General features: G+C 46.4%; 1 protein-coding gene across 5 annotated transcripts in view; it reads right to left on the bottom strand.

Moving 5' to 3' along the window:
- SLC39A11 (solute carrier family 39 member 11) overlaps window positions 1-26,019 on the bottom strand; it is a 383,280-nt gene that overhangs the window by 240,597 nt on the left and 116,664 nt on the right. For 4 of the 5 annotated variants that reach the window (XM_014586792.2, XM_006145878.2, XM_014586793.1 and 1 more), the window contains exon 5: window positions 17,237-17,381. In XM_014586792.2, coding sequence (XP_014442278.1) covers window positions 17,237-17,381 — 145 coding nt within the window. The remainder of the gene's footprint in view (window positions 1-17,236; window positions 17,382-26,019) is intronic. The other variant, XM_006145882.2, reaches the window with a different exon arrangement.

Genomic DNA, 26,019 nt, shown 5'->3' with positions numbered 1-26,019 from the left:
ATGGACACCCACCCCTGAGCTATTCCGAATGTCAATGCTATTCTCCCTGAGCACCTAGAGTGCTGCGGGCCTGGACATACTCAGTGACCTCAGAGGCCACACCCAAACCCCAAGTCCCTACACTTTTCAATGTGGGCAGCAAAGCCTCCAGCATCTAGGCGAAACAAACAACCAACTAAAAAGACAAACAAACAAATAAAGCAAGTCTAGGCTTCCTGGGTTTTGACCATTTTTACTGTTGTCCACACAGACTAAAAGGGCCGACAACACGCAAGGCACTGTTTTAAGCATTTCACAAGTATTAACATGATCTTCATCCCAGAAACTCCAAGTCACTACAGGGTCCAGTCAGAATTCCAACATACTAACAGGACTCCAGAATCTATTCTTAAACTCTGTGTCGTTTCTCTGTTGCAATGTCTTTCAGGAACACGGTAGCTTTTCCAGTATGCATCCTTTTCATTGACCAAAAGCCTACATCATACGATCAAACCTAAAGGTGAAAGACTGAATGCTTTCCTCCTAAGAAACAAAACAAGAGAAATCTGCTCTCATTGCTCCTATTCCACATCATATTTAAAGTCCTAGCCAGTGCAACAAGGCAAGAAAAAGTGGAAGAAGGAATGGAAAAAAGAAAGAAACCCGTCACCATTCACAGATATGACACTGAAAAAACTCTTAATAAATGAGTTAAGTATGGTTGTAGGAAAGAAGATTAACATGCAAATCAATTATATGTTTATATACTAGCAATGAGCAAATATCCAAATTTAAAATATATTTACACATTGTCATACATATATATATATCCCTATGATAAAGTTTAAATTAGAAATTAGACACAGAAAGAGATTAACAACAGCTAATAATATGGTGTCATCAGAAAAGTCAGTAAAACAGAACAATTATTCTAGCGTGGTCAGGTAAAAGTTCTATGAATCTCTCTCTAGCTCTCTCTCTAACTCTGGTCTTTCTCAGAATATCTCACTGAACTGCACCTCACCTATTTTCAGACTATGGTTGACAGCAAGTAACTAAAGACACAGAAAACAAAACCAAGTATAAGGCGGAGCTACTGCACCTGACAAGGAACACTTATCTAACAATAGACTCAATAGAAAGGACTCTCAGAACTCTCTAGAAAAACTGATTTTAAAATGGGCAGAAGATTTTGACACCAAAGAAGATGTGACAGCAAATGAGTACACGAAAAGATGCTCAACATCCTCAGTCACTAGAGAATACAAATTAAAATCTTGAGAGACCGTGATAATACTCATTTCTTCAGGGATTTCTTTGTCCTCTGAGAAGCTTCCTCTTCTCCCTGAGGACCAATCTGTTCTTTTTTCAGTATGGACACCCACCCCTGAGCTATTCCGAATGTCAATGCTATTCTCCCTGAGCACCTAGAGTGCTGCGGGCCTGGACATACTCAGTGACCTCAGAGGCCACACCCAAACCCCAAGTCCCTACACTTTTCAATGTGGGCAGCAAAGCCTCCAGCATCTAGGCGAAACAAACAACCAACTAAAAAGACAAACAAACAAATAAAGCAAGTCTAGGCTTCCTGGGTTTTGACCATTTTTACTGTTGTCCACACAGACTAAAAGGGCCGACAACACGCAAGGCACTGTTTTAAGCATTTCACAAGTATTAACATGATCTTCATCCCAGAAACTCCAAGTCACTACAGGGTCCAGTCAGAATTCCAACATACTAACAGGACTCCAGAATCTATTCTTAAACTCTGTGTCGTTTCTCTGTTGCAATGTCTTTCAGGAACACGGTAGCTTTTCCAGTATGCATCCTTTTCATTGACCAAAAGCCTACATCATACGATCAAACCTAAAGGTGAAAGACTGAATGCTTTCCTCCTAAGAAACAAAACAAGAAAAATCTGCTCTCATTGCTCCTATTCCACATCATATTTAAAGTCCTAGCCAGTGCAACAAGGCAAGAAAAAGTGGAAGAAGGAATGGAAAAAAGAAAGAAACCCGTCACCATTCACAGATATGACACTGAAAAAACTCTTAATAAATGAGTTAAGTATGGTTGTAGGAAAGAAGATTAACATGCAAATCAATTATATGTTTATATACTAGCAATGAGCAAATATCCAAATTTAAAATATATTTACACATTTTCATACATATATATATATCCCTATGATAAAGTTTAAATTAGAAATTAGACACAGAAAGAGATTAACAACAGCTAATAATATGGTGTCATCAGAAAAGTCAGTAAAACAGAACAATTATTCTAGTGTGGTCAGGTAAAAGTTCTATGAATCTCTCTCTAGCTCTCTCTCTAACTCTGGTCTTTCTCAGAATATCTCACTGAACTGCACCTCACCTATTTTCAGACTATGGTTGACAGCAAGTAACTAAAGACACAGAAAACAAAACCAAGTATAAGGCGGAGCTACTGCACCTGACAAGGAACACTTATCTAACAATAGACTCAATAGAAAGGACTCTCAGAACTCTCTAGAAAAACTGATTTTAAAATGGGCAGAAGATTTTGACACCAAAGAAGATGTGACAGCAAATGAGTACACGAAAAGATGCTCAACATCCTCAGTCACTAGAGAATACAAATTAAAATCTTGAGAGACCGTGATAATACTCATTAGAAAGGCTACAATTACACACACACACACACACACACACACACACACACACGCACACACACACACACCTGACAGCACCAGGGCCTAGAGAGATTGCACAGCAACGAGAGTTCTGGAGCCCTGGAAGAACAGTACCTCCGCTTTGGAAAATTGGTTGGAGCTTTCATATGAAGTTGAATACAAACTTACCACATGACCCCACAACCCCACTCCTCTGTATTTACCCAGGGAAAATGAAACTTATATTTACATAAACCTGCATGCAAATATTTACAGCAATTCTATTCATAATTACCGAAAACTAAGGAACAACCCAAATGGCCCTCAGCTGGTGAACAGGTACACAGTTTCTGGCCTATTCACACAGTGGAATCCACCCAGACAGGAAAAGGAACAAACTGTAGATACTGCAGCATCATGAGGACTCAGCTGCATGAGGCCCAGTGAAGGAAGTCGGACACAAAGTTTACACACTACATAAATCCACTGGATGATATTCCGGAGGAGAGACAACGAAAGAGGCAGAGAACAGCTACAAGGCTGCCAGGGGTTAAGCGTTGGGAAGGGTTTGACTACGAGGGACAGCCCAAGGGATCGTGGGGAGGTGATAGGACTCTTCTATATCTTGACCCCAGGGGTAGTTACATAACTCTGGGCATTTTTTTTTCTCATATAATTGTACACCATAAGAGAAAGTGCTATTGTAAATAAATTATAAAATAAAGTTTAAAAAATATTTATGTCCTTTACATCTAGGTCATTATACGGGTATCCTTGAAATGGCCATGGAGCTTGGAATCTCATAATTTGTATGACTTTGTAGGACATTTGACACCAAGTTGCACATCAGACTATTTTCAGAGATGGCCTTGACATGCCATACAGCTTGTATTGATGCTGAACTAATGAAGGTTGATGTTCTTGTTTTGGTGAGACAGCAGCGCAAGGTTACAGGCTACATGTCCAGGTGGGATCTCAACTAAAAGGAGTAGAAAGTCCCTCTGCCATTTACTCTGGAGAACAGAGGAGAGCCTGGGAATGGCAATGGGAACGTGGAAGGTGGACCTTGGCCCAGGCCTCACTTTCTTCATCTTAGATGGTGCAGATGGCCTCTCTCTAAAGATCTGAGAACCGTTTTTGGAAAGAGCTGGGCAGTTCCAAAGACACAGAACTAAGTAAGAATCCAACCCTCTAGTCAGACGAAGGGTCTCTCCATACAGGGTTCCACCGGTTAATGAGGACTAATGGGCTGTTATTATTTGAATGATGGTCCCCCAAAGTTTCAAGTTTTGGAATTTAATGTTTAGTGGATGGTGATTGGATCATGGTGATGACACGGTATAGACAACAGTTTCAAAAGCAGATTTGTGATACCTCAAGAGACCCAGTGAGTTCTAGCTCTTGTGAGAAGGGGTTCGTTCTCACAAGAGCTGGTTGCTACAAAAGAGAGAGGCGTGGCAAGCACCTGCCATCCTCTGGGCTTCCATCGGCCATGCTACAGGCCTGATGCCAGGCCAACGTCTTAAGAAATTTCCAGCTGACAGAAGTATAAGTTAATAAATCCCTATTTTTTTTTCTTTTTTTGGAGAGGTGTTTTTTGTTGTTTTTTTTTTTTTTTTTTCCTTTAAACACCATTGGTTCACCAGGCTGCAGAGAGAGACAGAGAGACAGAAAGCGAGAAATCACCCCCCTCCCCAGGGGGATGGCCATGCCGCAATCCCTTCTCCTCCATTCTTCTCTCGGGATCTTGGGCATGCACGCACACGCGCCCGGCGTGAGTTTAAGCCACTGGGTCCAGGACTTGAACCGCGGTCAACTACGTGGGAGTCCAGCAACATAGCCATTACGCTAACTGCTGGTCCCTGCAATAAATCCCTATTTTTTTTATAAACCACTCAATTTTAAGCATTTTTGTCAGCCACACAACAATAGGTAAGACATGGTCTCCCAGGGCTGCCTTTACTAGTGGCTCTTCTTTGTTATTCCTTTGCTTGTTCTCAAGGATTCAATAATTTCTCACTCAAGGGTGGTCTCTAAGGAGTCACAAGGGCTCTCTGGGCCTGGTCTGTGTCCATACCAGGGAGGGGACTGAGGAGAGCAGGCCTCCTAAGGCTAGCATACCAGAAACAGGGAGAGCTGGTACACCAGTGGACCTAAGTTTGAGATATCCAATCATGACATAACTATAATGGTTTATGTAGATCACACTGAACCACATAAAACGACCCATATTTGTTTCCCAAGCAGATTTGAATCAGGTACATGTGTCCCTTTTTTTGTGTCCTCTACTGCAAAGGACACAGGAATTTTGCTGAGATTGAAGCAAACTTTACTAAGGACTGAGGATTAGTGCTGTGCGACTACAGGGTGAGCCTGGCCTCTAGGGACAGAGAGTGACAATTTCAGGCTTATTGTTATTAGAAGAGCTGTAAGAGACCCTGTGCTTCCTGGCTGTCATCACCAAGAATGCCTCTGCCTACCTGACAAGCTCCTGGTAAGTCTGGGATAAGCAAGTACAACTAACCTATGAATTAGTTCTGTCACAGATCAAATCAACCAGGAGTCATGGGCAGTTCTCTGAGCACCTAGCTCCGAAATGCTACAACCCTCAAAATTATGTTTCCTTGAGACAAATGATTTTGTTTTCTGATTCTTTTTTTTCTGATCTCAGAAAGAGAAATGCACTAGACAGAAGAAGGCAGAATAGAATACTAGAATACACACAACCCAAAGAGGAGACGAGAGGTTGTACAGAGCAAGCCTAGGTCGCATCACTGATTCCTTTTCTTTAAGATGGGGTTGCACTGACCCCATCCCAGATAGAGGTACTGCTGTTCTTTACACAGGTTCAAAACCCAATTCTTCATCTCCCTGCAAGCTCTTCCTTCTCAGAGGCTCCCTGTTCTATCTAGTAAGTGACATCAATTTCCTACCAGTTTCACAGATTCAAATCCAGGGGGAGGTAGGAATGAGATAGGAGTGAATTAACAGAAAGGACTCGTGAGCCAGCCCATAGCATAGTGGATAAACACTGTGCACTGGGAGCTGGATCCCATATGGCCGACCGCAGTTCAAATCCCGGGCTGGGAGGCTTGAAAAATGCCAAGCATCGGGGCCAGCAAGTAGAGTAGTGGTTAAAGTGCTGGACTCCCACATGGCTGACTCTGGTTTGAGTCCCATACCTGGCGACTTGAAACTCACAATGGACATGGGAGCATGCATGTGGCATGGCCATCCTCCCTAGGGGGTGATTTCTCACTTTCTCTCTCTCTGTCTCTCTGACAGGCACATGTTCCCTATAGCAAAAATAAATAAATAAATAAAATCTCTCTTAATAAAAACCCCAGTGTGTATGAATGTATGCCCCAAATCTTGACGGGATGGAGGAAGGAAGGTACAAATTATGACATGCCCATGTCCTATTGGGTGTTTTCTTATTCTCTCTCTCTCTCCCTCTCTTCTTCCCTTCCTCCCTTGCTCTTTGGTGAGCACACATGCCTTCTGCCAACCAAAAACAAAACAAAAGGAAGGACTCCTGAAGATCCTAAATAATTAAAACCAAAGTGCTTCCCCCACTTAAGGAGCTTCTGCAAAAACAACAACATCTGAAAAACAAAACAAAATCATGAAAAGAGCAGGGCCTGCCTGGCTTCAGGACCAACCTTCTAAATCTCTGGGTAATAAAAGCCTGGCGGGAATATCCTAACGGAGGCTGCTGCTGCCCAAGCCACTCATTTGTTCTGCTTCCCACAAGCACATTAAAAACACATTTCCCAGTTTAATAGACTTACGAGCTGAAATGAATGTGTCAGAACTCTAATAAATATGATAGAACCTGCTAACCAAGCAAATGTTAAATTTTGCATAAGGAGACAGTATCCCTAACTCCTCAGTAGACACTTAATGAATATTGCAAACAAAGCATCCAGCAGCTGCTCTCAAGGTTCCAGATGAATTAAATGGACTTTTATTACTGCCAGAATTAGCCTCCTCTGGCACTCTTCCATTGTCTCTGACTCCCTCGCTTCTAGGAGACAACACACCCCTCCAGACAAACCATGCTCCTGAAGCTCCTGGAGTGATCAGAGCATGAGGCTGGTTAGCTGGTGGAACAGTGTCCCCCCAAAATCCATGTCTACCTGGAGCCTCAGTGTCGGCCCCGACTTGGAAATAGGGTCTGTGCATATCTAATGAGTTAAGACGTGGTCACGCTGGATTAGGTGGGCCCTAAATCCAATGACTGGTGTTCTCACAGGATAAAAGAGAGGGAGTTTCAGACACAGAGACACAGGGAAGGAGGTCATGTGGATACATGGCAGAGTGACATACCTTCACCCTGAGTAACACTGAAGAAGCTGAAAGAGGTGGAAAGGATCCTGCCCAGCACCTTCCGAGAGAATGTGGGCCTGCCAACACCTCGATCTCAGACTTCCAGCCACTAGAACTGTGAGAGAATACATTTCTGTATGTATGTATGTATGTATGTATGTGGAGAATACATTTCTGTATGTATGTATATATGTATGTGTGTGTGTGTTCTTTTTTAATTTTTTTCTTGTTTTGTTTTTTTTTTTAAAGGGTTTTGCTGTAGGGTGCATGCACTTGCCAAAAAGACAGAGAGAGTCAGAGAGACAGAAAGTGAGAAATCACCCCCCAGGAGGGATGACCACTCTGCAATCCCTTCTCCTTCATTCTCTTCTCAGGATCTCAGGGACTCATGCACACACACCCAGCGTGAGTTTAAGCCATCGGGTCCAGGACTTGAACCGCAGTCGACTACATGGGAGTCCAGTGACATGGCTATTACTCCAACTGCCGGTCCTTATATATATTTTTTTTCTTTTTTTTTTAATTTGCCAGAGGACATACGCATTCACTGGAGAGAGAGAAAGTGAGAAAGCATCCCCCATGGGGGATGGTCATGCCACAATTCCTTCTCTTCCATTTCTCCCTCTTTTTGGAATTTTGTGTATACATGCATATGTGCCCAGCATGTTTTTCAAGTTGTTGGGTCCGCAATTTGAACCACACAATTTGTCATTTGGGATCTAGCTGTCTTACCCACCATGCCAGGGGCTGGCCCCTATATTTCTGCTTTAAGCTATCCAGAATGTAGCATTTTGTTATGACAGCAACAGGAAACAGTCAGGGGAGTGCTTCTACATATGCGACTATGTATGAAAATCCACCTCCCCATGAGGCCAGCAGGTGGCATAGTGGTTAAGGTGCTGGACTCCCACATGTCAGACTGTAGCTCAAGTCCCAGACCCAGTGGCTTAAAAGACACACTGGGTGCATGCATGTGTGTGCTCAAAATCCCAGGAGGAAAATGGACAAGGGATTGTGGCATGGCCATCCCGTCTGGGGAGTGATTTCTCATTTTTCCATCTCACTGTCTGTCTCTCTCTGGCGGGCCCACATCCTCTATGGCAAAAACCTAAAAAAAAAAAAAAAACAACAACAAAAACATCTCCCCAAACGTGTCTGAGCCGATCACTTCAGGAGTTGAGCAGCTAGTCCAGTGCCACCATTTTCATTTCCTTATCAGACCATGTGCCCCCAGCAGCTTAACAAGATTAGGCTTTGGACTGCCCGACTTTCTTTCTTGCTGCTCTCTCTGAACAACTCCGACCTCATTCCACACCGCTCCATCCTGCAGACTCTGTATTCCCAGCCCACCCTCATGAGACCAGCGAAAGGAGGCAGGAATACAAGAGAATCTAACACAAAGGAAAAGAGGGCCCCGTTCTCTCCCTCCACCTGGTATTCCTTGGCATGCACGATCATCCGTGGGAAGATAACTTTGTAAAAACACAGTTCAGTGCTGCTATGGGCTGGACTGCCCCCACCCTGCCTCGCCCCTCAAATTCCTACGATGGAGTCCTACTGCTGCTCAGAGACCTCAGAGTGTGACTATGCGGAATCGGGATCTTTCAACCCCTACAAATGCCACGTTGCCTCAGGGACTAGCCACATGAAAAGTGACTCTGAAATGACTGCCTGCGAAGAAGGAGGAGGAGGAGGAGGAGCAGGAGCAGGAGGAGCAGGAGGAGGAGCAGGAGGAGGAGCAGGAGGAGGAGGAGCAGGAGGAGGAGACTGAGCCCGTGATTGCTTATAGACCGGAAGCAGAGAGTTAGTTTAGTTCTCTTTCCTGCTATACAAGATGGCAGGTGAAAAAGCTGCGAAGCAGGATACTAAGGAGAAGAAACCTGAAGCCAAGAAGGCTGATGCCAGTGGCAAGGTTAAAAGGGTGACCCCAAGGCTAAAAAGCCCAAGAAGGGGAAGCCCCATTGTAGCGGAAATCTGGTCCTAGTCCGGGCATCAGCAGATACTCCCAATCTGCCCTGGATTCCAGGAAGGCCATGTACAAGAGGAAATACTCGGACAATAAATCCAGGATTGAGAAGAAAAGGGAGAAGGTTCTTGCCACTGTCACAAAACCAGTTGGTGGGGACAAGAATGGTGGTACCCAGGTGGTACAACTTCACAAAAGGCCTAGGTATTACCCTACTGAAGATGTGCCTCAAAAGCTGTTGAGCCACAGCAAAAACCCTTCGGTCAGCCTGTGAGAAAGCTGCCAGCTAGCATCACTCCTGGGGCCATTCCGATCATCCTCACTGGACGCCCCAGAGGCAATAGAGTGGTTTTCCTGAAGCAGCTGAGCAGTGGTTTGCTACTTATAACTAGACCGCTGGTCCTCAATCAAGTTCCACTACATAGAACACACCAGAAATTTGTCATTGCCACCTCCACAAAAATTGACATTTGAAAGTAAAAAATCCCAAACCAATGCTTACTTCAAGAAAAAGAAGCTGCAGGACCAGCAGTTAGCATAATGGCTATATCGTTGGATTTCCATGTAGTCGACCGCAGTTTGAGTCCTGGATCCAGTGGCTTAAACTCATGCTGGGCACGTGTGCATGCGTGCCCAAGATCTCAAGAGAAGAATGGAGGAGAAGGGATTGCAGCATGGCCATTTCCCCCTGGGGGGGGAGGTGATTTCTCACTTTCTGTCTCTCTGTCTCTCTCTGTCTTTCTGGCAAGCACACGTGCCCTGTAGCAAAAACCTCTCAAAAAAGAAAAAAAGAGAGAAGAAAAAGAAAAAAAAAAAGCTGCGGAAGCCCAGACACCAGGAAAAAGAGCTCTTCAACACAGAGAAGGAGAAATACGAGATTTCAGAGCAGCATGAGGTTGATCAGAAAGCTCTGGACTCAAAAATTTTACCAAAAATCAAAGCTGTTCCTCAGCTCCAGGGCTACCTGTGGTCCGTGTCTGCCCTTACAAATGGAGTTTATCTTCAACAAATTGGTGTTCTCAATTTTTTACCAAGAATCTAATTAAATAACTGATTTTATATATATATATTTTTTTTTTTTTTAAAGTGTCCTCTATCCAACCAGGTACAAGAAAGAAAAAATACTCTAAATGCTAAAAATAGCATGCCAAGATATCAAATTTACATGAATGATTATGAAAGTATACTTTCATCTTTACAGATCTTCTCAAGAAATAGTCAAAATCACTAGCAATACCTCAGAGCTCCCTAAATTCACAGCTTAGGAGATCCAGTTATAAGGAAACACTCAGAACTTCTCCTCAAAGCTACATACATCTCACTCTTGACCAAGTTTAAGTCTACTAAAATTGGACTGGGAAGAACACCTCCTTCAGGGAAGATTTGGAGAGTGAAAAGATACAGAAGAACAAAACAGTGACTATCACAGGAGCCTTGGTGCTGCCTATAGTCTTCCTTGTTTCCTTAGGGTCAGGCTCTTCCAAGGAATTTCAGTACCAAGGAAATGTGAGAGTTGGGAGTTGAATGCACATGCCCGGTCTTAGAGAAAACTGGCCGCTAGCTCTTTCTCATAGATTCCATCTCACACGGTCTGACTGCCCTCCCCAAGCTCCGAAAACGGTAATCCTCCAAAGGTCAACCAGTATGACATGCCATCTACTGGGTTTATCATTCAGCTATGAAAACCATTCCCAGTTACAAAACGCAAACATCCAGGCAGTAATAAACATGAAATGTCAATATCTCCACGTTCGTAAGTTCATCAAACCTTTCCCAGGTGTACCTAAGGAAGGAAATTTATCAGAAGATGTAGAGGAAGGAATGATTTCAAATGTAAGGTTAAAAGAGGATGGTACGGGGACCAGCAGGTGGCACGGTGGTTAGGGCGCTGGACACTCCCACATGGCTGACCACGGTTTGGGTCCCAGACCTGGTGGCTTGCTTTCTCGCTTCCTCTTTCTCTCTCTCTCTCTCTGTCTCTCTCTGGTCAAATTAAAATAAATTAATTAATTAATTAAATTAAATAAATAATTCTTTTAACAAAAGAGAGAGAGAGAACGGTATGTCCCCTGGAAGCAAAGAGGGTGCCTTGAGAAGTCCTTGACAAGAGCATCAAAGACCTGAACTGTATCTCAGTTCTAAATGGGAAAAGCCCTGAAGGTCCAGACATGAGGTTGGGCACACAAAACCTTTAGGTAGGAAGGAAAATAATGCCCTTAAGACAATTTCTGCAGGGTGATGCCACCCAGCAAATTGCAGAACCAAGAAGCAATTCAAGATAATAACAAATCCACATGACTAATGGGCCAGCGATTGCCTTTCTATAATCTATAACCCACAAGACTAGTTCTGCATCAGTTTCATTTGCAAAACAAGGCTTCAGTAATTACGTCAGATCTGCGAGGCTGATTGGGATAGAATTATTATTGCCTCGTGGATTCTCTACAAGAGAATAGGACATTAAGAGAAAATCTGTTTCTAACCAGAGTATCATACAGCTTCTGTTTCCCTGACTTAAAAACCACTCACTTCCCCCGCCATCAAGCCTTGGAAAGATTTACAGAAAACACACAGATGCTACCTCACAACTAAACCATCTCAAGTAAATCCATTCTTTCTCTACCGGAAAACAATGGCCGCTTTGTGTGCCTTCCACAGACGTACAAAATTAGAGGCAATTCCCCCTCCACTATGCTCGGTGGTCAGTGAAACTCACCAGACACAAGAATAAGAAAGTTCAATGGTAGGTGTAGTGACGAACAGTAATTGAATGTATAAAATAAATTAATTTTTAAAATTTTTTAAAAAAGGGAAAAAAAGTTCAGTAGTGAAGAGTTTCAATTTCCTCTCCCAGAACTAACCATATGCTGGAATGGGATCATCTAATTAGTGAAAAGGATGGATCAGTTCGCTTTTTCTTGCCCTCTTCTTAGCCATAGAGGGTGCCAGTGAGGAAAAAAAAGAGAACACAAAGTCTAGCTTGACAGCTGCATGGTAGAAGCTGACGTGGAGAAGCCCAAGATCTAGAACAACACTGTCGTCAGGGAGCCCACCAGAGTGGGATGGAAGTTATAATCCTTTGCCTTCCAAAACTACACACATGTGCACATTTAGCATAAAATTTCAAGAGGCTCATAAGTCCTTTGGTGCCCATGTATGGACTCCAGATATAAAGAATGCCTCGCCTAGGAGCCAGCAGGTGGCATGGTGGTTTAAGGCACTGGATTCCCACAGGTTCAAGTCCTGAACCTGGAAGCTTGAAGTTCACACTGGACATGTGTGCACATGTGCCTAAAATCCCAAGAAGAGAATGGAAGAGAAGGGATTGTGGCGTGGCCTGGGGGGGTGATTTCTCATTTTCCCTCTGACTGTCTCTCCCTCTGCCTCTCTCCAGTGAGCACATGTGCTCTATGGCAAAAATCTGAAAGAAAAAAAAAAAGTATCCAAAAATATTAAAAAAAAAAAGAATGCCTAGCCTAACTTCTATATTTGTCCACAGAGAGGTATATATTTAAATGCAGTAGTAATGCCTGCTCAAGAGAAGCTGGATCTTAATGGAGATCACAGTAACTTGGTTTCCCAGTTGATCTATACATGCTGGGCACATAGACCCATGGTCTCAGCTGTCTAGGAAGACCGAGGGGTCTGGAGAGAGCATCCTGTTGAGAAGGGTCTCGTGTCATAACTCTTCCTTAGGTGTAGATATCAGAGACTTACAGGAGATGGTAGATAGTAGGGTGTGGGAGGAAGATGCCCAGGAAAAAAACATTTAACTGACATAAAAATGAAAAGTTATCTGTCTGAGGATGAAGTATATGGTAATATCTTTGACTTGATTGACATGCAATGCATATATGCTTCAAAAAAGCGTATCGTCTGTTTTGTACACTATAAAGTGTACAATGATTGAATGTAAATTTTAAAAGGGAATGAGTAAATCTTTTTTTAAAAAAAGTGCTCTCTGCTATTGGGTCCTCAGGAAAGACATGACATATTTTTCTGTGCAAAAATGCATCATGACTTTTTGACGACCCAATATATCTTTTGTAGTAGTAAAAGACCAGAATTAATCAAAAGGACTAACAGGAAGGAACTAAACAGGCCATTTCCTGTCCAATAACAAGAATGGGATGGATTCTGAGTGTCCCATAAAACAATGAGCACAATATACCGCCAAGTGCAGAAACATAACATGCAGAAGCCTGGGTCAAGCATGACTGTATAAACATGGCATTTCTGGAAGGATACATACAAAACAAAAAAAACGTTTGTGTCTAAGATGAGACACTGGACCATAAGGGATTTAAAGTTAGAAGAAAAAAATATTTTGTACATGTTTTTAATTACACCAGAGGACTTCAAAAGGTTCATAGAAATGGGCTGAAAGTAAGAGTTTATTTTGGTGCAAACCAACTTGAACCTCTTTGCATGGTTTCTTTGATAATATGCATTTCCAAGAATTTTGTGAAGGTCGTTTGTGTTTGGGATGAAAAGAAATCTAGTTGGGGAAAAAAAAATGGATGGATGGACAAATGGGCAGATGGACGGAGAACAAGACGGATGGTTTTAAAAGAGCTCGTGGCTTAGTTAAGTTCCAGAATATCCACAGCCTTGAGAATAGCTGATGTCATAAAGCATTTGGCACCGCGACACAAACAGGAAAGTATTTCATAAGTACTTCTCCCGGCTCACACTGGCGTTACCGTGCAGAGCAGCCGAATCGCTCTCCCACCGTGCAGCTTTTCTGGCTTTCCCTCTTGCTGAACCAATTATGGGACATCACAACAGCGGCACCAATATTATTTTTTAAAGGCTGATGTTGTTCACTAAATACCCATTAAACCAATCTCCTTGCTCCATTTACAGCAAGCTTAAGGACAAATCCAGATGGCACAAATGATGCATATTCGGGCTCAGTCTGCATGATGCAGCCATCACACAGCCATGATCAGTTTTCAAGTCCTCAGCTGCCCCACACCCACAGGCATGTCCAGGTGAGAAGAACAGTGACCTTTCAAGAGATGGCCGTGCTCCCTGTCTGGGCAAACCACCTTGGCGCTCCCCCCCACCCCAAGGGCTGCTTTGCCGTTGGAGCTGAGCGGTTGTGGCTGGGTTGCTTGGAAACCTGGTAATAGATTGTGCCTAGTGCCCTTGAGCAGGGGTCAGGACTGCACTCACTCACACACTGCCCTGCTCACCACTTAACTCTGGGTAGGCCAGGAAGACCTGGCAGTCCCAAGAGGATTTCCGGCAGAGCTGCCTGCCCCTGACCCTGTCCTTGTCATCACTCTATTAGAAAAGATCCATCAGGGGCCAGCAGATGGTGTAACAGTTACAACGCTGGACTTCCACGTGACCAACTGTGGTTCGAGTCTTGAACCCGATGGCTTGAAACTCACACCGAGCACATGTGCGTGCATGCCTAAGATCTGGGAGGAGAATGGAGGAGAACGGACTGAGGCATGGCCATTCCTCTGGGGGGGGGGAGGATTTCTCACTTTCCCTCTCACCGTCTCTGATTCTCTCTCTGTGGTTAGCACACATGTCCTAAGGCAAAACCCTCTTAAAAAAGAAAAGAAAAGGTCCCTTTAAGGGATCATCACTGCCCTTCTCTGCTTTGACCTTAAAGATAGAAAATGGAATAGAATAAAGTCTACCAACCTTTTTTATTTTTAGAGAGGTTTTTGCTATAGTGTGTATGTGCTCGCCAGAGAGAAAGAGAGACAGAAAGCAAGAAGTCACCTCCCGGGGGCATGGCCACTCCGCAATCCCTCCTTCTCCCTTCTCCTCTCAGGATTTTGAGCATGCACACACGTGTCCCCAGTGTGAGTTTTAAGCCGCCAGGTCTGGGACTCGAACCAGAGTCAATTATGTGGGAGTCCAGTGATGTAACTGTTACACCATCTGCTGGTCTCAAGTCTGGCAACATTTTCATCCTAGGGGAAGCTCAGAATTGGGACTGTAAAGTCTTGAAAGGGGCACACAGCAAGCCCAGCAAACACGTCCCTGTGTTTCTAAGGCCCGGCATGTAAGATGGGGAGCTGTCCTTGAACTGCACTGCCCCGTCTCGTCACCAAAGATGTGTCTGCTAAAAGGACAGCAGAGCCAGCACCCTTAAGTTGGATGAGAAGTGCGACTGGAAGCCCAGGGCAGCTCTGTCATTCTCACCCTTTATTACCCAAGCTTCTGCTACATGAATTGTTATTTGCTGGTTATATCCCACATAGGAAGTTGTGGGAGGCAGTGAGGATTAACCCAAGTGGAGAGATATTTGAGTTTCCCATGAATAATTCATGTAGGACATAGTCTGAACGCAGATCATTGAGAACTGATGGCAGCATGGCTGTAACTTTTTTATATTTGCTCTCCCCGAAGACTAGAGATCATCCTAGCCTAGATTATGGTGAAAATATCAAATTCAACCACCAGCACAGAAAGGGGAAAGGACCGTCTTCCCTTGAATGGCAACTGTGCAGACAGGGACCAGTCACCAACCTGTTTATTTTCTCGATTCACTCAAGGGAACTCCAGGTAAGTGAGGACATGCTCATTCTTGCATCATTTGCAGGGTTTTCACTCAGAAATTCTGGTCTACAGAAGTGGGGAAGGTGAGGGATGAACATATCACAATACCACAGGCTGGCAGGGCTGAATGTAGGACTTCTTTAGTACATTCAAAGGCGGCTGGCCGTGGCAGCACAATGCCCCACAATGTGGAAGCCACACAGATGGCCCTAGGTTCCTGTCCCAATGGCTCTGTATGCATGCCGGGCACACACATGCATGCACGTAATCCTGGCTGGCTGGTGCTGGGAGTGGATCATTGTGTGGGGACTCTTGGCAGTACTGTCTCTTCTCTCTCTCTCTCTCTCTCTCTCTCTCTCTCTCTCGGAAGAAATTAATGAATCAGGGCCAGCCAATGGCATAGTGGTTACATTGCTAGACTCCCACATGGCTGACCACAGTTCCAAACTTGGACCTGGTGGCTTAAAACTCATACCGGGAGCATGTGCATGTGCACCTAAGATCTTGGGAGGAGAACGGAGAAGATGGGATGGGGTGTGGCCATCCCTGTTGGGGGGTGATTTCTCAATTCCCTTCTCACTATTTCTGTCTCTCCCTATCACATGTGGTCTAAGAAAAATACCTCTCAAAAGAAAAGAAAGAAATGAGAGATCTTTGGGAAAATAATAATAGATTTGGGCCAGCAGGTGGTGTGGTGGTTAAGGGCAATGGACTCCCACATGGCAGACCATGGTTCAAATCTTGAATCTGGTGGCTTGCTTTCTCACTTTCTCTCTCTCTCTCTCTCATTCTCTCTCTCACTCTGTCCCTCTCTGATCAAATTAAAATAAATAAAAGAATAAATAAAGTTAAATAAAATAATTCTTAAATAATAATAATGATAACAATAGATTTAAAGGGAAGAAAAGGCACACAACTCTTCTCATGCTAACTGGCCCTGAAATTAGCCAAATACCCCCAACAATCAATGGGGAGGCCAAGAAGAGAGGAGCCCAAGGTTGGAAAACAGCATACTCCATTTGACCATGTCTTTGACCATCTCTGAAAGGGCCACAGCTGGTCCCAGAAGGTGGATTACATTGCTAGATTCCCACATAGTTTATTCCAGTTCAAGTCCCAGACCAGGTGGCTTAAAACTCACACCAGGTGCATGTGCATGCATGCCCAAAATCCCGAGAGAAGATTGGAGAAGAGATTGTGGCATGGCCATTCCCCAGAGAGGTGATTTCTTGCTTTCTCTCTCTCTCTCTCCAGCAAGCACACACACCCTGTAGCATAAATCTCTCTCAAAAAACAAAGGGCCACAGCCTGTTCTGCTCTCCTCACCACTGAGATTTAGGAATTACTCTCTGATTCCTCTCGAGGGATGCAGTCCTTCTGGCTCAAGAGAAAAAGCATAACTTTGCTATGCATGTCTTCAGATTTTCAGAATCGGTGAGAGAAACACTCGCAGTTTCCCAGGAGAATCAAAAATATGAAAGTCACAGAAATGAAAAGGAATATTCAGAGTTCGTCAGAGACGGCAAGGTAGAGGGACAAAGGTCCGCTCTCTCTAACATGATTCAGCCCCATCCCTATCAAGGCACTCATCCATTTGTCTACACTGAAAAAATTACCAAAAGACACCATTATCTCCTGTAGACTGAGCAGGTGGTTTTGAAAACCAATGACAGACCTAGGTGCCAGACCAGTTCAGCACTAGGCGTCTCCCTCCTCATTCTGCCTACCACCACCCCAAGTCTACACTGCCTGACCCGGCTCAGCATCTGCGGCAGGGAGCTTGCCTGAAAGAAGCCCAGCTCTACCTATCCGGATGGAGAGTTCACTCCCAGGGAAGAGCAGCGTGGGACCCTCGGGGTCAGCCTTCTTCTTCATCAACGTCGGGTCCAAGTTCAGCGCCAGGGCCGTCTGGGGGTCTTCTGCTGCACCCTGGAATGAGAAGCAGGAGTGTTACCAGAGCACCTCCACTACGCGCACTTCCCAGACCCCTCCGGCTCACAGGGGCTGAGGCGCCTTGTCGGTCTCACCCAGAGCATCCGGGCTGAGCCAGTCCCATGGCTGACCTAGCTGCCAGGCCAAGCCAGGTCATTAGGAAGAGGACAAGTTTTGTGGATATAGGACTTCGGGGGTTACAAAAAAAGAAAATAAATAAATAAAACAGATCTGTGGAGTTGGTACTGATCCTAGAAATGGAGAAAATACATTCTGGAAAAGACGAGGCCCAAACACCAAAACCCCACAGCACACCTCATCACCACTGGGCAGAGCACAATGGGCTCGGTCCCTGATCTATCAGAAGAAACCCAAAGGGCAGGTCCACGTGGATGCAGCCTCAGTACAGAAGCCGGGACCAGCAAGATTAGGAATTCACCATCTTCATATTCCTCCTGAGATCCAAATAGGAGGAGATCCCAGGAAGGCACCCCCAGGAAGGAAACTCACAGAAAACACACATGCCACGCATATCTGCAGTTGAGTCCATATGGTCTTAAACCCGTCCTGTTTGTCTTAAAGAGTTATTCCGATGGTTTCTCATTAACCTGACCAAGGTGTGCACTTGATCCCTGTATGCAGTTAACGAATGTTTACCAAGCCCTGACTTTGTGAATACCTAAGTGAGCAAGGTAGCCCCAGCTCTGAGAGGCCTGTGCTCCACCAAGGAGCAAACGCCTGATTTCATGACTGAGCCTCCTGAACCCTAGCCCTGCTGACCACCAATAAATGCACAGGATCTCAACAGGAACCACACAGACGGGTGACTCAGCCAGCGACACGGGCACCTCCACTGTCATCCAAATACCTTAAAGCCAAGGACAGGAGGCTGACTTATACCTCCACGGGCACAGACAGCAGTTGGGAACCCTGGGTCTTGGCCTATTGAGGCTGCCATAACACATAGCATAAACTGGACAGTTTCTTTGTTTTTTTAAGAGAGAGTTTTGCTATAGGTTACATGCATTCACCAGAGAGACACAGAGACAGGAAGCAAGAAATCACCCCTTGGGGGGCTGGCTATGCCACAATCCCTTCTCCTCCATTCTCCTCTCGGGATTTGGGGCATGTTCACACATGTGCCTGGCCTGAGTTTTAAGCTGCTGGGCCCGAGACTCAAACTGCAGTCGATTATGTGGGAGTCTAAGGATGTAACCATTACACCATCTGCTGGTGCCTATACTGGATAGTTTCTAAACAACAGAAATGTATTTCAGCTCCGGAGACTGGGAAGTCCAAGACCAGGGCACCAACAGAGCTGGTATCCAGCAAGGGCCCATTCCTGGTTCACAGATGGTACCTTCCAGCCGTGCCCTCGTGGGGTGGGAGGGGCAAGGACTCTTCCCCAGGCATTAGCCCCACTCGTAAGGGCTCTGCACTTACACTTCGTCTTCCAAAGGCCCACCTCCTCCGAGACTAGCAACTCGGTTTGTGAATTTTGTGGGAACTCAGATCATAGCACCAGGCAAAAATAGTTCCAAACAAACAGAAGTTTCCCTGCGACACTCACATGGGCAAGGAGAGACTTGTCATCCAATTATGAAAATGTATTCACTTACAAGAAAATACAGTAACTGTTTTGTTGGGTAAATTTTTTTCATGAAGTAATTCCACGAAAAGTATGCCAGGCTGGGTCTTATACACACACAGACACACACACACACACCACACACACACACATACACACACACACACCGCACACACAGATACACACACACTGCACACACCACACACCACACACACACACCAGACACAGTATACATACACACCACACACACACCACACACCACACACACACACACACACACCTCCTTGACTCATTTTCTCATTGTCATGATTGTCAGGGGAAGAGAGAGAACCTAATGATTCAGCTATTCTATTTCATAACTTCTTTCCAACTAAATGTTAAAATGAACACATAAGCCCTTCACACTTGTTTAACATACCAAGATTGTGCTAGTCCTTTATTTTCACCGTCTTCCACAATACGTACTTTTTTAGTTTATTCATGTATTTCCACCATGACAGAAAGACAGGCACCCCCAACAGTGTCCCCACACTGCCATCCGCCCCAGCCTCAGCCAGCCAGGATCACAGGCAATGCTCCCAGCATACTCAGAGAGGTCCCAGGATGCGAACCCAGGACCTTTCCCACGTGAGTCCAGCTGCGTTACTGCTGCACCGCCACTTAGCCCTGTAATCCACTTTAATAAGGTGCCGACACCCAACTTAGCCTTACTGTAAAAGAAAATCAAGAAGCCCCCAGTCCCACTCAAGCCACATCTGCAGACTGCTGGGATCTTGCCTCCTGCCATACAGAGAAGCAGCGCAGTGCATGTCGTGGTCCTAGGTCCCGCCACAGATAGACAGACTCCTGGGAATGGAAGAGGCCGTAGAAGGCCAGCCTCCGCCTCTGCAGAAACCCCTCTAAGCGCACCGAGTGACAGCTGCTCTGTGCACGTGCCGGCGGCCACAGAGTGGCAGTCCTTTGTTTACGTGCTTAATTATCTCTAACTCTACCTCTCCCGCTGACATCGGAGGCGTCCGGACGGCAATGAAAGACACGCTCCACTATGAGCGTGTGTGTCAGCTGATTCTCCCTCTTTGTCGTCTTCCTTTTAGAAGGTGATTGATGCGCAATTGGGGGAAGGCGATGGGAAGAGAAGCACTTCATTACAGCAGAAATGCCGCAGCATTAATCGCCTCACCGCGGCAAGTGCTTAGTTGGAGCCCACTTAGTCGGTGCAGCTTGGAGAGACCCCGGGTTTACTGTAGGACAGTGCCTCTTAACCAGGTGACGTTGCCCCCAGGGAGACACTGGGCAATGGACATTCCTGGGTATCAAAACCAGGAGGGGGAGGAGCTAGCAGGAGGTTTAGTGGTTAAGGCACTGGACTCCCACATGACTGACTGTGGTTCAAGTCCCAGATCCACCAGCTTATGATATACTGAGCACGTGTGTGTACATGCCCCCAATCCCAGGAGAATGGAGAAGGGAATGTGACATGGCCACTCCGCCTGGGGGGTGACTTCTCACTTTTCCTCTCATTTTCTCTCTCTGTCTCTCTCCAGTGAGTGCAAGCAGCCTGTGGCAAAAAAAACTTAAAAAAAAACAACATCAAAAAACTGAGAGGGTGGTGCTGCTGGCATCTCTAGTGGGCAGAGACCAAGGAAGTTGCTAATCACCCAGCAAAGCGCAGGACAGCCCGCATGGCAGTATGTCACGGCTAAATGTCAGCAGGGCCAAGGCCAAGAGACCCAGCTTTAGACAGAGTTAGGACAATCAGGAACACTGCCCATGCTGAGAACTCGCAGGCCCTCTGCACTGTACCGAGAATCCTGCCCCGTTTCTAGGAAGGCCGCCTGCCTGCCTTCATGCATTTGTTAAATCTGATGATGCATCAGCTGTGTACCAGAGCTGTTCCAGCACTAAGGGTCCAAAAGGGCCAAGCACCCCATCCTCATGAATTTTGTGTTTTCCTTCAAGAGACAGGTGAGACTCGGCCTATCAACAGCAAACCAAAACACAGGAGTGCTAGGGGACTAGCAGTTGGCATCATGGCTATGTCACTGGACTCCCATGTAGTCGACCACAGTTCAAGTCCCAGACCCGGTAGCTTAAACTCACGCTGGGCGCATGAGCGTGTGTGCCCAAGATCCCAAGAGGAGAATGGAGGAGAAGGGACTGCAGCAAGAATGGAGGAGAAGGGATTGCGGTGTGGCCCCGCCCCCTGGGGGGGGATTTCTCACTCTCTGTCTCTCTCTGTTTTTCTGGTGAACGCATATACCCTATAGCAAAAACCTCTCCAAAAAAAGAAAAAAATAAATAAATAAGAGTGCCAGGTGGGCATAAGAAGAAAAACGAGGCCCTGTTCATGGTTTATGGCCACCCTAGTACAGGAGATGCAAGAACTGGCTCTGGCTTTGTCCGCACAATGTTCTCAGCGTCTTACACGTGCCAGCTCACTATTAAAGGGGGATGTATCTCTGAGGAGGAGGCATTTGAGCAAAATTCTAAAAATAAGGGAGGATCAAACATTGACCCACCCCATTCCCTCCATAACCTTTGATCATTTTGTCAAACTATATCCTGTTGGTGGCGTTACTTTCGTTCGATATTTTAGGAGGCAGGGAAAGGGGCTCTAAGCATATTGCCCCCTAACTTCACTTAGAACCTGTTTACAGCCTAGACAGAGGGCTGGCCCCATAGCACAGAAGTTAAGCCCTGTGCTGAGAAAGCCAGATTCCACAGTTGAATCCCAGCCCCAGCAGCTTGAGAAACATGCTGGGTGCATGTGCATGCCTGTTCAAATCCTGACGTGATGGGAAACGGAGGAGTGACCATGGTGTGACCACACCCCCTCGGGCCTTCTGTCTCTGTCTCTCACTCTGGCCAGGCCAGCTGTGCAGGATGGAATCTGCTCTGGAGAGATCAGGACAGATGCCGCAGCACTCCGTGTGTCTCTGATCCTGGGCACGGCCTCCCAGGGCTTCTTCAGACTGCCTCCTGGGACTACTGATATCCTCAGCCTCCACTCTAACTGCTGAGGGGCAAAATATGGAAGTACGTGTTGTGTAACTGCTAAGAATAGCCCCTGGGGACATGCCAACCCTGCCTGGGTGGCTTTATCATAATGTCTTGGTAATGGGAGAAGTCGGGCAGCACCTGCTGGGCCAGGGTGGCTCTCAGCCACCTGTCACCTGATGGAACCCCATCTGCTCACTGGGCATGTGGGCTGCAGGTGGAGGAGGCACTGACGTTCTTTATCTGGACGTCTTAAAGAAACAACCTCGGCCTGTGCACCACAGACCAAGATCTCAGGGAGAAATTCCTCCTCTACGTCCCCCTCTTCTTCACCTGATATTATTCCTTGTATTTCTGGGACTTTTATTTTTTTAAATCTCTGCAGTGCTCTCTTAATCACAATACCTCGCTCGGTCCTTGTAGCCCTGTGAGTCAGCAAAGTGACAGCGTGGTCCCTTCCAGGGCAAACGTTTGACTAATGCAAGCTGTTCTGGACTTTCCACCACAGATCCAAGAGTCTCCCTCCAGGTCATCAGAGGAGTAAGGAGATAATGAGTCACCTCCCACCCCAGTGCTTCAATTAGGCGGCCCTGGGGCTTTGGACAGGTCCTGTTTGGTGTGTCAGTTGCAGATCCCAAGCATCAAAGTGCCAAAAACACAGTCTCCTTCCCAGCTACAATGCTGCTTCTCCACCACTCCCTCCCCAGCCCACCCACGCCCCCAAACTGGCTCAGTAGAGAAAGCAGAGTGGGAGTTGGAGGCCCGAAAGGATCTCTGTCCTCTTGTGACGGAATTATCACATCATAGCATCATTGTCATTATGTACAGTTGCGGGCAGTCCCAGTCTTGACTAACACAACAACTTCCACCCACTTGGGGAAGGCCATGCAAAGAGGCAGGGGTTGGAGGAGAGTCTCACTTTCTACAAGAAAGAAAAAAGAAGAGGTGGGGAGAAAGGGAAGAAAGCACGAAAGAACGGAGGTGGGAGAAGCAGGAGGCAGGAAAAGCAGCTCCACTATGGGCCGCATGATAAATCGAAAAACTTCACGAAACAATATGCACGTCTCCTTCCAGACAGAAACCCCAGATGCTGTTCCCCATGGCTGCTGATGCCCCAGAGCCCCCGAAGAAGTAAGCCACGGAGACGCCATCTCTAGATGAAGTCTCTGAGACAAGCGGCATGCACAGCTGGAGAAATGGATGGGCAGGCAAAGCACCGCGGGGCCTGCAGGCCACAAACTCCTTGGCAACAGCTGGATGGTTTGCTCCTTCTGCGTGTGCTGCTTCCTCCCCACTGGGGTGAGCACTGCTGCTCGCACTGTATCTGGCCAGGGAAATCAAAGTAGGTGTTCGAGGCTCACCAGCCTATGGGAGGCAAGCTTGACCCCCACCCAACCCATGTGTATCTTCTCTCGCATTAACTCGGGACAGGGGAGCCCCGGAAACCTTTTCCTGAGGTTTCCTTTAACTCAGGTTGTGATGGCTCTGAGCTTCCCTGCCTCATGAACTGCAGTCCCTTTAATTGAGGTGTTTCAACAGGTGGAAAGAGATCAGGGATTGTTCAGCACCGCCTACCAGCCACGGCTGAAGCCAGGCGAGGTTGACACCCCAGTAGAGAAGTGAACAGATTTCAAGAGAAGCCTCAGCCCGGGGCCTCCGGGTGAGATGATGAGGGCAGAAGGCCTGGCAGGCGGCCTGCCCTGATCCTGTGTGGGTGCTGCCTCCTCCCGCCATCCCCACTTAACCCAGACACACAAGGCAACGTTAAATAATTGATGCTGTTTTTATCACGGAGAAGTTGCCATAATAATGACACTTGTAACACAATCTTAAATTATTCCATATAATGGAAAAAAAATTAAATGTCGCCCTGATCCTCAGTCAGAATATGGATGACGCTTACATAATAGATGACCTTCTCTCGCGGGGAGCCTGGCAGCGGCCTGGTGCCTAGGGCCAGGCTGGCTCAGGGTGACGCGCGGCCAATCTCCCAGCAAACCGGGACACAGAGTGGCAGAGGGAACAGTCCCCCCTCAGGCCTCTCAGACAGGCCACTGCGGTCCTCCTTGCCTCAGTTCACTTACATATTCAGGGGTCACGGGTCACAGTTAGAAATGCTAAAGACTTGGTGACCATTCAAAGTGCTTGTCCCTTCTGGTATTTTTGTTTGTTTGTTTTTGTTTGTTTTTGATTTTTGAGAGGTTTTTCACTATAGGGCGCATACGCTCGCCAGACAGACAAAGAGAGACAGAGAGACAGAAAGCGAGAAATCACCCCCCCAGGGGGGAAGGTCACGCCGCAATCCCTTCTCCTCCATTCTCCTCTTGGGATCTTGGGCACGCACGCACACGCACCCGACGTGGGTTTTAAGCCACCAGGTCCGGGACGCAAACCGCGGTCGACTACGTGGGAGTTCAGCGACATAGCCATTACGCTAACTGCTGGTTCCCTGTCCCTTCTGGTTTTTGAAGCGCAATTGTTCTTGCCTTGTCCAAGGCTCTAAGACAGCCTCTCTAACTCTGCTTCTGTATCCACACCTTAAACAACACTACACCCTGTCGGTGGTCAGCAAGGCAGGGTTGAAGTTTGGAATTAGTCCGTGAGGCTTCCGAAATCCTGGATGAAGGACCCTGAGCTCCCTCCTCTGGGAAGTCTTCCTGGATACCCTCAACATAGTCTGGACCGCAGGTGACCCTGCTGTCCTCCCCTGACACCCTGAACATACTTCCGTCAAACTGCAGAGTAACTTGTTAGTTGTCTTGGCCATCACAAAATCTGTGACTTTTTTTATTTTTAAGGTTTTTTGCTATAGGACCCACATGCACTCACCAGAGAGTAGAGAGACAGAGAGAGGAAAAGTGAGAAACCACCAGGGGGGCACAGCCATGCCGCAATCCCTTCTCCACTCGCCTCTTGGAATTTGGGTGCACACGCACACGTGCCCAGTGTGATTTTCAAACCACCAGGTCCAGGACGCGAACCTTGGCCAGCCATGTGGAAATCTGAAGCTCTTAAAGCAGGAGCTGTGTCTTGCAGTTCCACGGCCAGGAACCAGCATATTGGCAGGGTTCTATGATTACTCTATTGTGTTCATCTGTAAAACCGTCTACACAAGAGGAAAATGATACATAACATGAAAAACGGATCCTGATAACCACACAGTAGTCAGTTAGGCCCTGATAAAGGAGAGATGGGTTAGTGCAGAGAAGGGAGGAAAGGGATTTGAAAGAATTCAAGACATATAGCCATTACACTAACTGCTGGTTCCCTGTCCCTTCTGGTTTTTGAAGCGCAATTGTTCTTGCCTTGTCCAAGGCTCTAAGACAGCCTCTCTAACTCTGCTTCTGTATCCACACCTTAAACAACACTACACCCTGTCGGTGGTCAGCAAGGCAGGGTTGAAGTTTGGAATTAGTCCGTGAGGCTTCCGAAATCCTGGATGAAGGACCCTGAGCTCCCTCCTCTGGGAAGTCTTCCTGGATACCCTCAACATAGTCTGGACCGCAGGTGACCCTGCTGTCCTCCCCTGACACCCTGAACATACTTCCGTCAAACTGCAGAGTAACTTGTTAGTTGTCTTGGCCATCACAAAATCTGTGACTTTTTTTATTTTTAAGGTTTTTTGCTATAGGACCCACATGCACTCACCAGAGAGTAGAGAGACAGAGAGAGGAAAAGTGAGAAACCACCAGGGGGCACAGCCACGCCGCAATCCCTTCTCCACTCGCCTCTTGGAATTTGGGTGCACACGCACACGTGCCCAGTGTGATTTTCAAACCACCAGGTCCAGGACGTGAACCTTGGCCAGCCATGTGGAAATCTGAAGCTCTTAAAGCAGGAGCTGTGTCTTGCAGTTCCACGGCCAGGAACCAGCATATTGGCAGGGTTCTATGATTACTCTATTGTGTTCATCTGTAAAACCGTCTACACAAGAGGAAAATGATACATAACATGAAAAACAGATCCGGATAACCACACAGTAGTCAGTTAGGCCCTGATAAAGGAGAGATGGGTTAGTGCAGAGAAGGGAGGAAAGGGATTTGAAAGAAT

The sequence above is a fragment of the Tupaia chinensis genome, unplaced genomic scaffold (assembly GCF_000334495.1).
Source record: "Tupaia chinensis unplaced genomic scaffold, TupChi_1.0 Scaffold000159_1, whole genome shotgun sequence".
Classification (NCBI taxonomy): Eukaryota; Metazoa; Chordata; class Mammalia; order Scandentia; family Tupaiidae; genus Tupaia; species Tupaia belangeri.
The sequence above is the reverse complement of the archived record's forward strand: the minus strand, read 5'-3'. Positions and strand labels throughout refer to the sequence as shown.